General features: G+C 52.2%; 1 protein-coding gene across 36 annotated transcripts in view; it reads left to right on the top strand.

Annotated features, from left to right (window-relative positions):
• The window catches only part of Ablim2 (actin binding LIM protein family, member 2), a 124,941-nt gene that overhangs the window by 29,706 nt on the left and 78,003 nt on the right, over nt 1–17,232 (top strand). For all 36 annotated transcript variants that reach the window (XR_010057396.1, XR_010057389.1, XR_010057397.1 and 33 more), the window contains exons 2-3: nt 9,652–9,795; nt 13,668–13,851. Coding sequence is in view for 25 of the 36 variants with exons in the window: in XM_063273369.1 (XP_063129439.1) it covers nt 9,652–9,795; nt 13,668–13,851 (328 nt within the window). In the remaining 11 variants the exon portion in view is untranslated. The remainder of the gene's footprint in view (nt 1–9,651; nt 9,796–13,667; nt 13,852–17,232) is intronic.

The raw sequence follows: 17,232 nt of genomic DNA, 5'->3' as shown, positions 1-17,232 counted from the left end.
TTGGGCGGAGGGACCTGAGTCTCCAAGGAAGACATCAAAATGTACTCAGCATCACCAACCAGGGACAGGCCAGTCTAGATGGGGTAATATCTCATCTCCATTAAGATGTTGAAGATCGGGACTGGGGGTCCCCAGGGTTGGAGGTGAAGGCGGAGTTTAGGACCCAGTAGAGAAGAGACCATGCCCTGAAGCAGTTAGAGCTGAATAAAGCCCTTCCTCAGAGATCTGCAGGCTGTGAAGACAGGGCCTCCCAGGGCAGAAGGGGCCTCTACATCAGGAGAGGACATACTATGTATGCCACCTCACTATGACACCTAGAACTAGAATAGCCACCAACAGCAAAAGGCACAGGGGAGGTCATGTCCCTTAGTCCTTGCTGCTCTTTGGGTCTCTAACAATAATGAGCTTCTCATGTAATTACAAGGTATTTTTATCGCTATATCTCCGGAAACTGGCCTGGCCAAGACTGGTCACAGCAGGCTGGCAGGCCGTAATGGGTTGTTGGTGCACCCTAGCCAACCTTTATCATCCTTGTGCTCTGGCACGAACGACTTGCCCGGAAGCCTGCTTCTGGCCTATCAGAGCCTCAGCCCCAGGATGGGGTCAGCTTTCCAGGTTCCCAGTCAGCAGTTCCGATCTCAGCTTTAATTAGTTGATCAGGAAATGCCTTCCCAACAGTAGTCTTCCTTAGACCTGCTGAGGAGGGCATTAGAAGAGACAAGAGGTCAAAGGGAGGGAGCCTGAGGGACGGAACCAGCTCCTTCAGGGAGACACCAAAGCCCACCCCTGCCCTGCCTGTCTCATGCTGCATATCCTTGCTAGGTTATAGAGGCCTTCTGAGCCTTATATCCCTTAAATGACCAACAGGTAACAATGCCTCTTTACACTAGTTGGTGGCAAGCCGAGCTGAGTGCTAACTGTGTGTACACACCCAGCAGGCTCATTTGGAACTCTGGTGTCATCCGATGACCCCAGACAGCCTGCATTGGTGATGAGCTGTTTGCTCAAATCCATTGTGTTTGTTCAGGCTGGCCTTGAACTTGCTGGGTATCAGAAATGACCTAGAGCTCCTGATCCCCCTGAGTGCTAGGATTACAGGTGTAAGCTACCACTCCCAATTTATGCAGTGCTGGGGGTCGAACCCAGGACTTCATGTATACTAGGTAAGCACTCAACAAACTGAGCTTCCTTTCCAGCCCTGAGCTGATGATTCTAGTGCTACCGATTTGGGTGTGTCCCGAGTTGGGCCCCTCGTGACCCTACTGCTTCGTGTTGGCCTCAAAGCCAAAGGTTCCTGGGCCATTTGGACTACGTGAAGGCTCACATCTGGTCTAGTGCTCCCACCAGGACGGATCTTGTCTCCTAGTCACCCATCTAACAGAGGCCTGTTGGCAGGTCCCACTCTAGGACATCTGGGGAAATGGAGAACTGGTTTAATCAGACGTCTGGCTGTACCTTGTGTGTGTGGCTCTGAGCTAGTTTGTGGTGGAATGAGCCAATATTAGACCCAGCTGTTAGGATACGATTGACTGCTCCAGATGGACTTCCTGTTTCCTATTAGGTTTGAGGAGCATCTGTGGGCATCTGCTGCTGCTGAAGCACAAGGTGATGTGACATGGGGACACACACTGGGGCGGAAGCCACCACAGACCTTCTGCATGGCTTGGACACCGGTGATCTGGGTGGGGGCAGATGCCCACATAGCCCTGATCTACTGGGCGCTACTGTAAGAGCAGTTACCCTGGGCTCTCAAAACTCAGAGTCTTCTGGCAATGAAATGCCATCCTGTAGAGATATGGGTGGCCGACCGTTTGATCAGCTGCTTGAGGGTTCAGGAGTCAGGAGCTTTCAGGCAGCCTCAGCTGATGTTCACTGGAAGCCATGACCAGATGAAGAGTCTACGGCTGGTTCTTGGCTGTTTTTCCTTCCCAGATCTTGCCTCTGGAAGAAACCATCCCCATCATTTCCTCCTCACCAGCCCTCACTATGTGCCAGCCCCATGTAGCCACCATGCTCATACGGATATTTCCCATAATGCGTGACCATGGGCGGATCACAAGGGCGCTTTCGGCTCTGCTGTGCCAGCACTGTGCATCCCTCAGGGGGTGTGCAAGGTTCCTGTGGCTCTGCCGCCAGGGGCCACAGACAGGGTGACATAGGAAACATTGGTGTGCTGTCCCACAAGTCCTGGAGGTTAGAGTCTGAGATCTGGGTATGGGCAGGAGGGAAGTGCTGCTGGGGCTGCTGGGTGGGGCTGAGTTGGTGGAGTCAGTGGGTAGCTGGAATCATTTGTGAGTGACCCCATGGTGTGTGAGGGTTCTGTGGGAGGGTCTGCTGGGGGGGAGGGGCTGGCTTGAGTGTGGCTGCTGTGGACAGTGGATGGTGCTGCCCTGTGGGCTCTGGGCATTGACGTGGAGCTCAGCTTTGCTCGGCTGACAGACAGTTATTGGAGATCTCCTGATTGCTCTGAATTGTTTCTTTGGGGCAAGGAAGCCACAGGGTATGAATTTCAGCAACTTAGGCCTTTTGGGGAATGAAAAGCTCTTTGCAATGAAGCAACACCTAGGTTGGTCTTGTGTATGCTCACCCATGTCTTAGGGACACATTCAGCCACAGATGTCCCCAGTGTAGAACCAGTGACTTGACTTGACTGGGGACAACGAAGGAATGAAGAGAAGAAAAACACATACAAAGACAGAAATGCTGGGTTTGGGTGGGCTGGGCTTTCTCATAGAGAACCCTTAGCACCCCAGGAGCTCCGTGTGTTTACTATTTAGAGTTGAGCAGAGAGGTGGAGTTATTCCATACAGATGAACAAGGAGGCAACAAGGAGACAAGGTTATCATGTACAGATAAGTAAGGAGGCAGAATTATTATATACAGATACATAGGGAGGCAGGTTTATTACACAGATGAACAAAGAGGCAGGGTGTGTGGTATACAGTTGAATCAAGGAGATGGGGTTTAGCGGATGTTGATAGGAGTAGTCTCTGTAGGGCATCTGGGGGAGAGACAGCTATGGTGGACATTTTCTGCCCACCCTATCAACTCTTTCACTTGGAGGGCTTTTGCCACTTTCCTCTGAGGCTGAGGTTTTGGTACCTGTCATGGCTGTGCCTGTGTTAACAGCACACACTCACTCATGATTCCACACACTTAGGGTTTTCTCCACTGCCCACACCCTGGAGGATCTGCTTCAATCACTGGAGACCCTGCACTCTTCCAACCCCGTCCCTGAGCATCCACACACAATGACAACCTGTTGCCCATGTCCTGCAACACAGAGTAGGCTGTCTTCTGCCAGCTGCCTTTGGCTTTGCCCACAGCTTTGGCTGTGTTCAGGGCTCCTTCAGAGTCCTTCAGTGTCTTTCCTGAGACCCTGGGACACTCACTAGTTGACATCATATGCTCCTGGAAGGGCACGGGTATAATGGCAGAAATGGGACACAGACAGGCCAGTAGAGGACCATGTGGTGACCCAGACCAGCATGGAAAATGTGCTTGCTTCTGTCCCAGAAGGTACCACCAAAATCCCCAAAGCCTCCATCTCATGTCACCTTTAATGGCCTTCCTGTCGTGCTGCTGTGTCTGCCTTCAACCCACAGCCTCCTCCAAGCTCACTGTCACAGGACCATCCGAAAGGGAGAGACAGACTTAGACACCACCGTACTCTCTGTGGGTGAACCAGAGCCACAGGATGCTCTGGATGTCATATCTTTAGAACATAGAAGATTCAGGAATCCCAAACCAGCTGTTCATGCAACCTACAAGCTGGGAGATTCTCCAGAGCTGCCTTGGCCGCTAGAATGTGATGGCCAATAAGAACCCTAGCTTGGGCTGACCCCACCTCCCCTGCCCACTCCTACTTCTTTCTACTCTGAAAAAATAGAAAATGTAACCACCTGGGCTTCTGGCCCCTGGAGTCCAGGGACCACTGGTTTTTAGACAAAGATGGAGCTGGGCCTTTCTCTACCTCAGTGGGCCCTCAGAACTCCCCAGACTATCCCCACCTTGCAGGTGTGTATAAACAGAAGCTTTGAGAGCTTGGCCATTTCTCCAGTGTCATGCAGTGCCCAGCAGGAGTGCAGTCGAAGGGACAAGAGGTGGGGATTGCAGTGGATTCCTATAGGTGTTGTCCCCACAGATGGAGATAAAGGGCCCCACAACCTGTTTTCTTTACTCTGCCAAGGCTCCCTGGTGTTGGGGCTTTATTGTCACAGGGCTTAACTGTAAGTAGTCACAGCCCGGTGCTGTGACTGATCCCTACCACTTGAGTTGACGATTTCAGTTATTATCACAGTAAGAGGTTGATAACCACCTATTAGAGCCCATCTAGAAATTATAGAGCAACGATCCTGCACACTTGTGTTTAGGTCTTGGGTGGAGCAATTCCTTTTGATTGACAGAAAGGGCAGAGTTCCCAGCATGGCTTTTCCCCTCTTGTCACATTCCACATTGCTGTAATAAATGCACTAGGACTGCTGGGACAGCATTGATACACGTCATCAACAAGTCTCTATCAGTAACACGACTGGATCAGGGTCCACACTAGTGTCCTGGGTTCTGTGGGTTTGGACAGATACAGTGACATGCGTTCACCATCCCAGTGAAATCAGAGTGCTGCTAGGGTTTCCCAGTTCATTCCCCTCTCCCAACCCTAAACTGACTATGCAGACCCGATTGGCCTTGAACTCACAGAGATCTGTCTGCTTGGGCCTCAAGTGCTTGCACTAGAGGCATGCACCGCCTCACCCGGCAGCCACTCACCAACTGTCACTGGGTTTGCCTTTCCCAGAAAGCCATAGTGGAAAACATGGGCTGCCGCATTTCCTCGTTGGTTGCTTTCCCTTGGGGACATGTGTTTAAGGTCCCTCTGTAGCTCTTCAGGGATCGGCATCTGAGTCTACTTAATGTAAAGTCACCTTCCACACCTGGGAACTTCTCCACACCCCTGCTGGAGGCACACAGGAGGCTTCTTCGGCCTCATCTCAATTCCTAGTCCATCATGGCAGGCTTTGAGCCAGGGCCTCAAGGCTGTGATGAATCTCACTTGATTCCTTCCAAGGCTTTCCCTGTCTGGGATGATTGACAGACAGACGGCAGTGACTCTCTAGCATGCAGACCTCATGCACGGGTGCCTCCCCCCTGTGCAGTGAGGGCTGAAGGCCTGCCAGCCTGGGGAGGAAATCCCAGCGGATTCTCAAGAGACAGAGCCACAGGGAAGTGTGGAAGTGGAGGAGACAGAGAGATCGCAGGTCCAAGGGGCCTGTGTCCATGAACGACAAGAAAGCTCAGAAGTAGCCACCAGCTGTGACCCTGTGAACCCGGGGTGGCAGGGGGCACTGGAGATTGAGAGGCACTGAGAAGTGAGCATAGATGCCCAGAAATGAAGCTGGCATCTGATGATGCTGTGAAATGCTGATGCATCATCAGCTTGCCCTGGAGATACAGTGGATGCTCCACTTTGGACCAAGCAGGCCGGTGTCCTACTCCATGGCCCTGCTGACTACAGGCTCTAGAACAGCCTTCCGGGAGTAGCCTTCAGCCCTGTGAAGTCCCTTCCTCCCAAATCAGACCTCAGTGGAGCAGGATGTAGGCTTCCAGGTCTTATGTGATGTCTTTTCCCCAAATGCAACCCAGAGAGTGGCCCTCTGATGGAACGGCTGTCGTTGGACCCCTGGCGTGTACCTAGCCAAAGTCATGGGTAAGCAGCTATGGGGATGATTCTGAATCACCAAAGACATTACAAAAATAATCCTGTGTCCTTTGAATCACAGACCCTGGTATAGGCCTCCGGGTTCCACTATGCAGGCTCCCCTGCCACCCTCTCCTGATTGGTGCTTCCAAGGCTTGGCATGGCTGGCCTGGCCCATTCAGCTGCTCTTGACCTCAGGTTACTCTCTTGTGAGGTAGGCACCAGGCTGGCTTCATGGGCGTGTCAGGAGGATTGAACAGACATCTTTGCACCCAGTGGGTCTGGAGCTAAGCAGAATTTTAAAAAGAAGGCAGCAGGTTACACTGTTGTGCTCCCTGGTGACTTCACTTCACAGAGTCTGAGCTGGAGCCAGGAAGGGGGGAATCTGTGTCCAGCCCAGCCCAAGCCAAGCAAGGAGAACAGGAGACGCCTGCCTCAGAGGCGCCTGGGCCTTTGTTGGTTTCGTTTGGATACTTTGTTAGTTGGAAAGATTGCTCTTTCTTAACAGTCGTGTGCCCCTGGCTGCCAGGCTGTCTTTGACCTTCAAGGACAGCTTGTTCAGCTTTTGCTCTGGGCACTTCTATATTTGGAGTGGTTTTAGGAGAGGCAGGGTCACTGGATGAGCCACACCAGAGCCCTACATCCTGAGTCCCCCTCCCTCTGCCTCTATCCAGCACCCTATTCCCCCATAGATGTCTCATGCAGCATAGGACAGTTGGGGACTCTGTTTTCCCAGTGCTCTCCTGCCCGTCTGACTGTCCTGTTTCAGAGCCTCGAGTCATCTGCAAGTAGCTGGAGATGGCAGCACTCTGCCTGCTGCTGTGAAAAACAATGTCCCCTCTAAGCACTGACAGGGGGTGGGGGGAGAAGGAAACAGGCAGGCTGAGCAGTGCGATGGCCTCTCCATGGGTATACTTGACCTTGCAACTCAGCGACTGCCCCAGATTCTAGGAATGAATCCCACTAGGGGCAAAGGCCCACATGTCGAATCTGCAGCCAGCTTGAAAGGGAACAAGTAGAGCTCTCTGGCATGCCTTTCTTGGGAGGCCCATTCGTGGTGCAGATCTTCCTCTGACCACCAGAGGGCAGCACCACAGCCATACCCACACCTCCAGGGTGTTCTAGTGGACAGGGTGGGGTCTGGTCAGCAAATACACATTCTTAATATAGGTCTTCCCTCAAATCAAATGCATGTCCAGTAACTTGGGAACTGGTGCTAGGAATGAAACCCAGGTCCTCTGAATGCTAGGCAAGCACCCTGCTACTACTGAGCTACACCCAGCCCCCACATATTCCAGAAAGAGAGAGAGGAAAAAAAAATGAGTTGGTCAGTGTTGTGGAACACTTCAGTGTTTGCTGGGCTGGTTGCTAAGAGAATCACTTTGCCCTTGATCCAGGTTTCCCCCAGGACCAGGGGTTGTGAGCAGAGGGTGGGTGGATGGAAAGGACAGATGGAAGGACAGATTGAAGGCAGAGGGTGGGTGGATACGCAAGGACAGATGGAAAGGCAGTGAGAAGATGGAGTGGTGGGATGGTGGAGTGGTGTGGACAGGAACTCTCTCAAGGTCACAACCCCACAAGAGGCATAGCCCAGACTGCATCCCAGGCAAGCGTAACCCCATAGCCCATGGGACCCCAAATCTGAAAATGACTTCTTATTCCTCCTGGCCTTGAGCCAGATTTCCGCCATATAATCCCTGCCTTGTCTGAGCATGAGAAGATGCTGCCCATTGTCCTTTGTGTCCTAAACTGGATGGACATAAAAGTCCTGGAGAGCCACCCCACCCTCCCTCTCTGAGCTACACAGGACCAGGGTGACTCACAAGAGCCCATATCCAGCCATGCCCAGCTGTGTGCGACTCCAGCTGTGCTACCAATACACAGCTGAAAGGACTGGCCACACCGAGTCTCTCAAAATCCAGCTGGACCAGGGGCCCTGGCACTCTGGCCTCCCACCAGATTTCCATCGTATGAATTGGTGTCTCTGATCCAATTCAGTAGGGAAGGGACAGGGCAGGTTGGTGTGCTAGAGGTCCCATCGTGGCCGAGGTGCCAAGAGGGTGTGGGGATGAAGGGGAGGTGGCTGCACGTGACAGCAAGGGATGTGGGCTGCATCTTGTCGCTGCTTCGGGGACACCACTGTCACTGTGGTCATCAGAGTGACATAGGTCACAGAGGGTGCGAGAAGTTCTGTGGCAGAGAGAGGGCAAAGTAAGGCCCAGGGAGGATAGCAGCCTGGGTAAGCTGAAACACCAACTCAACTGAGGGACGGGTTAGGGGCAGTTTGGCTTCTTTGGCTGGTCCTAGGTAGGAGGCGGAGGCAAAGGTCAGGTGGCAGCCTTAGGTGAGCAGTCACATCCTGGCCTTGTTGAATCATGCTCCATGTGGTTTAGCCCCTGGGCTGTTACTGGAGAGAGCAACTGCCTTCTGCATGGCTGTCTGTGACACAGTGGACCCTGGTTGTGTGGTAGGTGGAGCTGGGCTCTCTCAAGAGAGAGCTGGCATGTGGCTGCAGGCTGTGGGTCCCCACCCTGCATCTATGGTCCCTGGACATGTACAGACATTTGTTCTCAGTGTGATGCTTCAGACAGTGGTTGGCTAAGATTACCCTTGTGAGCTGCTGTGGTTAGTGGTGGGTCCTGCTTACTACAAGGGAGAGGGGCAGATGGCTGGTGTGCTCCATCCTGTCCCCTCCATCACTTGCCTGTGTCCTGTGACTGTAATAATGAAGGTGAGAAGTGCTAGAGGATTGGGCAGGTTTAGAGCTGAGGCTGTGACTATCGGAACACTCACCTCACTTTCGCTGGCTTCTAGAGATGCCAGCTCTCATGGCTCATGGTCCTTCCTTGTCAAGATGGGCTCTTACTGTACCTCTCTGACAGGTTCCTTAATCACATCTCCAAGAAATGCCCTTTGATGTCATCAAGCCGTGCAGATCAGCCAAGGACCTTTCCTTTGCTTCCTCAGCCCATGTCTAAGCTCCAGAGACCCCAAGTCCCATACATAGTCATAATGTCCCAACGTACATCCAGGTACATTGGCTGGATAGAAAAGTCTGTGCATTGCCAATTGTGTGGCCTATCTAGGTCAGGTCCTAGTAATCTCTTCCCTCTGGCTGCAGACCCATGTGAGATCCCTGTGTGGCAACCTGAGGCTCTTGGCTCTTTAGTTCCTCCAGTCAACTAGTTTTTCCTTCAGGCTAAAACTCTAGAGTCTCTGGACACTTCCCAGATACAGGGCAATTGAGGGGCAGACCCAAGGCTTCCACATCATGACCCAGCATGCTGGGAGCTGACATCTGCAGATGCTTTAGCAGGCAGTGGGGAGAGTGGATGGATGGTTATGCCTGGTCCTGGGACCGTAATGTAACCCTGGCTCTTGAACTTGTGGTTTTTAATGCCTCCTTCAACAGCCTACCTGGCTGTGGCTGACTCTCAGGGGACACTAGCAATGTTTTCTCCCATGTTTTAGAACCCAAAGGAAATGTGAAACTGGCCCTCAGCATTGCAACTGCTTTTGAAGAAGAGGCTAAGGGTCTCAAGGCTGAAAGACTGCCAGGTTCTCTGGAAGTGATGCCACTCTGAGGCTCTGGGTGTCAAAGTTGTACTAGGTGAATGCAACAAGGGTTAGCTGCCCTTCAGGAGGGGACAGGAGTGGCCTTGCCACTCTAGAGACATGTTGGGACATCATAGCTATGTACACAGAGATGGGGATAAGACAGCTCACTGGACAGCAATCACAGAGCCCTCGATGGGTTTACCAGATGGTCTTGGCTCTCAGAACTGTCACCTGTCATAAACCTGAGTGTCACTTGATCCCAGATGGAAGGAGGGGATAGACTACCACCTTATGCCCCATGGCACCAGCACTGTGGCTGGGGGATGCTGGAAAGCCTTCTGCTTGTTCTCCCTGTGCTGAATACCCCTCCCTTTAACCTGGCTCCTTTCTCCCTACAGTGTCGCAGCCCCAGGCTGCTCATGCCCCACTGGAGAAGCCGGCCAGCACTGCGATCCTGTGTAATACCTGTGGGAATGTGTGCAAGGGAGAGGTGCTGCGGGTGCAGAACAAGCACTTCCACATTAGGTGCTTTGTGTGCAAAGGTGAGTGTGTATCTGGCCCTGTGCTTGGCCACGTAGTGCCCCAAACGGGCTTCCCAGCCACCCTTCTCACTCTTTCTTGGTCCAGAAAGCTCTCTGGACACACCTGAGCTTCTGTAGAGTTTTGAGTCATTTGGTGTGACAAGGGAATCATTGGGGAAGGGGGTGGGGGTGGAGGGGGAGACTCTGGGTCTGCAGGGGCAGATGCATGAGGCTGGCCCAGAATCAGAGAATCCAATCCTGGAATCCCTGGGTCACTACGCACAGTGTCAGTGATCTCTGCTGGCTGTGTAACATCAGTAGTTGGGGTTCAGGGAGCTTGCTACCCTAGATGCTACATCTCTCATGTGAGGAGCACTGAAAAAGTTCTAAATGAAAGCCCTCCGTTTTTCTTTGCATATAAAAAGTAGCCAGAAAATACAATGGTTTTAAATCAAGAAGATGAGAACAAGAGGAGCTAAAGCCTCTCCGGTGGATGTGGACAGCTTTAGAGCCTTCTCCTCTGCCCTGCTTTTCACGGGCATGCTGGGGACCAAGCACATCTCCATCCAACACCCCAGAAATGTGAGAAAAAACTACCTACAGTGTCCAGTGGGTAGGACCCACCCACTGGACATGGTGTCCAGACTCAAGGAGCTGGCAGCATTAAAGGAATGCTGGTTTGGAGCCCTATGCACTTGGCCCCAGGCTTGGCAGTGGTGATCACCTGGGCTGTATGGGGACTGGTACTGCCTTCACCACAGGGACCCTCAATGTTAACTTTACTGCTTGGATAGAAAGAATAGGAGCCTAATCCTTGGGATATGGAGGCTCACAGGAGAGTCCAGAGGCTTCCAGAAAGGAGTCCACAGAGGAGATACATTTGGCTGTGACTTGGAGACAGAAATTTGCCAGGCAAGAGCAAGGCTGCCCTAGGTAGGAGGCGACACTACCAAGTCAAATGTGGGGAGGGCTGATGGCTAACTTCAGAGAGGGAAGATGGAGCTAGGAGCTTCTAGGGTTTTGATTCCAGGTTCCCCATGGCCCCTGAACCTGTAGACATTCCTGGGTATTTGTTTATGGTACTCCCCTCCCTCCACTCTGGTCCTCTGGCTCAGTTTCTCTGTATAAAGTCCTGGTGTTTGAAGAGAGACTTTCCTGCAGAAAGGGCCACCCCAAAACACTCTTGGTATTGTCAACTCTGCATGATCAGCCTCCACAGGAGAAACATGGTCTGTGGGGTAGTGACGGGGTTAGCCTGAGCTAGCTCTAACCTTATTCTTGGACCTTGAGGGATTTGCCTTCAGCTGAAGTAAACACTAGCCTTCAGAGTCCTTGCCTCAGGACATGGGCAGTTGGCTTTCATTGTTGCCTCAAGAGTCACTAGGGTTGAGGGAGGTCTAGGCATCTTAGACATCTTGGCCCTGATGCATTCTCACAATGACATCCCGTCTTTCTAGTCCTTCCCCACTATCACACATGACAAAAGCAGCAGAATCCTTTGTGGCAGTGACCCGAGGGTGATGGCTAGGGCTGTTTGGGAAAAGAAATGATGATGTGGTACTTCTCTCCCAGGATAGCTAGGAAAACCCATGCCTCAGGCTCCACAGAGTGGGCATGAGTTGGAGGTTAGAGAGCCATCACACAGAGAGTATCATTTCACACAGTTCCAGACCATCCCTCCCCAGAGGAAAGGACACATTAGCTCTGGGGAAGCTTTTCTCCAGAGAACAGCAGCCACTTTCTGCAGCCTGACCGCAGAAGCCCAACACCTATAGAAAAGGTTAGATGTGGGCATGCATCTGTAATCCAGTGCTAGTGGGTAGGCAGAGACGGGAGGACCCCTGGAGCTCACTGGGAAGCCAGCCCAGCTGAATCCGAGAGACACTGTCTCAAAAACAATATGGAGGACAACTTGAGGAAGACACCTGGTGTTGACCTCTGGTCTCCACACACACATGAAAACGTACAAATTGAAAGAAAGAAAGAAAAAAGAAAGAAAGACAGACAGACAGACAGACAGAAAGGAAGAAAGAAAGGAAGAAGGAAGGAAGAAAAGAAAGATTCCAGGAAGTGACCTTGACCCCGCCTTCACACCCATTGCTGCTAACCCCTGTGTTCCCCAAACCCTCCGGGCCTCTGTGAACTTGATCCTTTTCAAACTGTAACATGATAGAGAGGCATTGTCTCCATGAAGGACTTGGGTTACTGGTGAAGTTGGAGTTTTTATTTTTAGGAGCAGAGGTCTGAGATGTCACTGTCTTGGGGTGACCTTGGAATCTGTAAGGCAGCCAGAAACTAGCAGGAAGCTGAGGGCCAGGAGCCAGTGGAGTCTCTCTGTCTCTGTGCTGTCTGTGTTTCTTTCCCTGTGCTACAGTGTGGCTCACTCCAGGCTAGGTCTCTGCCCCCTGCACACTTTCTCCTTTAAGGACTGACCAGTGCTGTCACAGCTGTGACAGGCAGACATAGCCCAGAGTCAGCACCCTGAATATTTGTGGCACTGTCTTGTTTCCAAGGCACTGCAGTACAATCCTGTGTGGCTCTGTCAGCCCCATGGCCTGGTCTTGCTGAAGGGACATTTGTTTGATCTATGGTGGGACAAGATTAGACCTTGGGTTTCATTCCCAGACTGGGTGTGGAGGAGGAATCCAGCATGGCTCCAGACTGGCATCTAGCCTTTGGTAGCAGTGATGGCAGTGGCAGCCACAGGCTGAGACAGTGGGCCACGAGGATGTAATAGTCTAGCTTTAACATTGGCATGCATGCAGCTGACATGGACGGCCCCTCTTAGTTTATACCAGCAGCCACGGCTCTGAAAACGGCATTGTGGTAGAAACTCCTAGGTTGTCCCATCTGAGACACTGAGTGGCTCACTCGCATGTGCTTCTGGGGCTAGAGGGTTTGAGGCGGGGGCATACTGTGTCCTCTGAAGTCGATTGGGGCCCACCAGCTGTTGGTGACCAGTAGTCCCAGGGTGGACACTTCAAAGCACAGCCTGCAAGTCTTCTCTGCTCCTCCACTAGGTTCATCAATCTCTGCTCCCTGGGGCTTTGACTCGCAGTGAGTCAGTAGGTCCTCCTACTGCTCTGGGTCTGGCGTTGCCATACTTCAACAGTCAGGGGTTGAGGACTGTGGGAGCCCAGATGAAAGAGGAGGCAGTGGGAAGTTTCCCTGTGGACTTGGGGACCAAGTAATGGCTCACTTGTCCTCCATTGGGATCTTCAGCCCAGAGCAGAATGTAGAGTGTAAAGGTACCCAGTGTCTGTCTGTCCGTCTCTGTGTCTGTCTCTCTCTATCTGTCTCTGTTTCTGTGTCTGTCTGTCTGTGTCTGCCTCTCTCTATCTCTGTTTCTGTGTCTGTCTGTATCTGTATCTGTGTCTGTGTCTGTCTCTCTGTCTCTGTCTCTGTCTCTCTTTCTCTCTCTCTCTCTGTGTCTATTTGTCTGTCTCTGTCTCTCTGTCTCTGTCTGTATGTGTCTGTCTGTCTCTGTGTCTGTCTGTGCCTATCTGTCTCTGTCTATCTCTCTGTCTCTCTCTCTGTCTGTCTCTGTCTCTGTCTCTGTCTCTGTCTCTGTCTCTGTCTCTCTCTCTCTCTCTCTCTCTCTCTCTCTCTCTCCTTCTACCACTGGAACAGCTTAGAGGGGCTCACAGGATCTCAGAGGCCAATGAGCCTCATCACATCCTAGCAAGGTTGGGAAGCTGGCCCTGTCTCATTTTCTCGGTGCTTCTTTCTGGAAGCTTCTATACCGAAAATGCATTTGACTCCATGCTAGCAGAGGAGCTCGTGCCTGTCCCTTGAGCCCCATCCCAGGTATCCTTAGCCATTTGGATTTGTTGAAGCTTGCATCGGGTGGGCTGGGGTCACTCCACTGACCCAGCCTTCCATCCTCTCCACAGCATGCGGCTGTGACCTGGCTGAGGGTGGCTTCTTCGTGAGGCAGGGTGAGCACATTTGCACACGTGACTACCAGCGGCTCTATGGGACTCGCTGCTTCAGCTGTGACTGCTTCATTGAAGGGGAAGTGGTGTCAGCGCTTGGGAAGACCTACCACCCTGACTGCTTCGTATGCGCTGTCTGCAGGTAGGTGGTCCAGCCTCTGCTCTGCCAGCCTCTACCCCTCCTCCTAGCACATCTATCCCCAGCCCTGGCTCCCCTCCATCTTCACGCATCTACACCTCATTCAAGCCTTCTAGCCTCCCTAGGTCAGCCCCACCACAGTCCCTTACCCCTTACCTGGGTCCTTCCTTCTACCCTTGGCCATCTACCTTCTACCCAGGCCCCAGCTGCCCCCACCCAACCCCACAGCATACCCTGGCTACCTCTTGTCTCCAAGGCAGCCATCTCAACCCCGTCCTTGTCCTTGTTCTCGGCTCTACTCTTTTTAACATTGCTTCCTGACATGCCTGCCCAGGTATTAGTCTGGCCCTGCCCTCCCATTCCCACAGGCCTAGGCTCTACTCTCCACATCCCAACCTGCAGATGCCACACCTCTGTCCACAGAAGCCTCACATATTGCTGTCCTCAAATCTACCTAGCCACTGTCCTGGTTCAGGACTCCACATGTGACACTGTCTCGTCCTCTGCCTCATCCTCATCCACCTCAGTCTGTCTCCAGCACCTCCGAGACCTCCCCAAGCTCCTTCCTAGAGGGGTCTCAGCCTCTTAGACCCATTCATTCCTTTTTCCCTTCCTCCATTCAGTCCATGGGTGTTAGCCCAGGGCTCTGTCAGCATTGGCTCTGGACCTATTACCTCAGCTTCTCAGATTCCTCCAGAAGGGGAAGGCAGGCCCTGTGGAGCTTACTGGGTCCACCATTCCTCTTCCCTCTCTCTTCTCCTTCCCTCCCACCCAGTAGGTCCCACCCTCCTCCCCTCTCTCCCCCCTGTCCTGTCCCTCTGCAACATGACCCATCCTGGCCCATGGCTGTCTCATAACAGGTGTATGGGAGAGGGCCAAGAGGGGAGGCTTGCTTCTGGTCCCTGGTACCTGGCATAGAGCAGGCGAATTCCCCATGAAGAGTCTGGATGCTACCCTGACAAGCTCTATGGTCGCCTGTGCCTTCTGACCAATGGCAGCCTTCTTGGAGCCTCTGACCAGCAAACACAGGCTAGAGTGAAGAAAAGAGTGACCATCAGTAGTTCCCAGCATCATTGTGTCCGGCGTGTGATTTCTCCCACATCCTTTCCAAGCCACCATCTCTGGTCACAGCATGTACCCAAGGCCAGACTGAAGCCTTTTACCAGAAGACATCAAGAGGAGGAAGCTCTACGGGGGACATTTTCCATGGAAGAGTTGATGTGTGCTCTATAGTGTAGATGGATCAGGGGCCCCCAGAAATACCTTAATGATTTCCATGTGGCATCAGTCACGGTCGGCCTACCATATTGCGTGACAACAGACCGTGCTGTTCAGATTGTAGGTCGGGGTGGGGCTCTGCCACTGCACACACAGCTAGGCTAGACACCACACAGAGTTGGCTGCCAGCAAGCACACGCTGGAGTTGGGGGCCTAAGTTCAAGGGCAGCAAAGCACAGGCCAGACTCCTGCTTCCTGCTGGAGATTTCCTGGCCAGGGTGAGAGAGTGAATAGGAAGGTGGTGCTGGGAGGACGTGGAGACAAGGGGGAGAGAATGGGTCCTGCAAATCTCAGGCCAAATACCTACTCCTGTCTCCACCAAGAGGACTTCACTCTGTGATGACAATCGCCCCAGTAAAATGCTTTAAAAGGAAGAATCCCGCCCCCATGGCTTCAGAATACTCCGCCCATGGTAAGTGGATGTACAACGCTGCTGCTGCCCACATTCAAGATGGGCTTCCTTTCTGGAAACACTCTCAGACACACCCAGAGGTGTCCTGCAACGGCTGCCAGATGTTTCTCAATCCAGTCAAACTGACGGTGAACATGAGCCATCAGTGGGTGAGGGCCAGCAAGGCTGCTGTGAGTGCACAGTCCCCAGGGGACACTGAGTTCTGAGCACTGAGGACTTTGTTGGGCACTGCAGGGGTGGACCTTATTGATGGGCTTCAGATAGCCCCAGAGCAGAGTGAACCCACTCTGAGGTGAAAGGTGAGCTTTTATGGGATGTCCCTTAAAGGCTGGCAACCTCCTGAGCCCAACCTCTACAGGAAGGTGTGAGAGCCCTGCACCCAACTGCATAGAGTCCATGGCATCCGGGATTTACTCAGAAGTGTAGGCCTCCAGATGAGAAACCAACCAAAACTTGGAAAAAGATTTGTGGACACCACCAGGGTGACATCAACAGATATGGACACGGGGGCAGCCATGTCCACTCTGTTGCTGTTTCAAGGACAGCATGTCTAGAAGCCAAACATGTAACTCCTGGAGTGACCAGGCACATGTAAGAAATGACAGGAAACCCAAATTATGGCAGTAGAAGATTCCACACTGGTACACAGTGGAGTGGGTGTAAAGCCACTGTCTGCCTGTCCATTAGTCTGTAAGTCTGTCTGCCTGCTTGTGTAGTCAGGGCAGACCAAAAATTCCTTGTAAAATAATGGATGAAGATTGTCTAGATTTGCTGAAAGCTAGAAACCTACAGCCCCCAAATCTAAGTGACCCTAAAAAGAGATGTTCACGGAGTACTCAGATGTTCACAGTCAACCCTACGTACAACATGCCAGCCAGCGAGAACTCTCCAGGTGTCCACAGCCACACTGCAAAAGGTTTGCAAGAAAAGAAAAGAAAATAAAGAAATCCAAAAACAGCAGGAAAAATACAACTACTACAACAGAAATCACCCAAAACCCACCATGTCTGCATAGGAGCTCAGACTTCCACTAGGAGCTATGCATGCTGGGAAACAAGGTGTCTGTAAGCACCAAGAGGAAAATAAAACCCACCAATCAGTGCTGTAGTTAGTCAAAAACCTTCTGAAAAAGAAGGCCAGACACACAGCCTAAGGCCACTCTGAGGGATGAGTAAACTGGTCCAGAGTTGACCTTGCTGATTAAATGCCATTTCAAACGGCAATTGAATTGATCGTGGTGATGGTGTCACAGAGCTGGGCACAGTAACCTTGTCGGATTATACAATGGGGCATCAAAAAACAGGCACCAAAAAAAAAAATGAAGATAAATCTTTATTGGACACACAAGAGCTGAGTGAACTTGGCCCCAGTGGGCCTGCCCTGCAACAGAGTGATGGTTTTGCAGGCTGGGAGGGAAAAATGTCAGAAGACATCAACAGAATTTCAATGCAGCCAGGCATGTCAGCACACAACCTGCAATCCCAGCCCTGAGGAGCTTGAGGCAGGAGGATCCCAAGTTTGAGACTAGGCTCGGCTACAGACTGAAGTTCTGCATCAAAACAGACACACATAAAATCTAATGCAGGTAGAGAGCCAGGGTTCTGAGGATAAACCCTGCTGTGACCTGGGTAAACATGGCCACCCAGAGGCTTATGTGTTTGGATATTTGGTCCCCAGCTGGTGGCGATGTTTGG

This window comes from Rattus norvegicus, chromosome 14, assembly GCF_036323735.1.
Source record: "Rattus norvegicus strain BN/NHsdMcwi chromosome 14, GRCr8, whole genome shotgun sequence".
NCBI lineage: Eukaryota > Metazoa > Chordata > Mammalia > Rodentia > Muridae > Rattus > Rattus norvegicus.
Note: the sequence above shows the minus strand (reverse complement) of the source record. Positions and strands in the feature narration are given on the sequence as shown.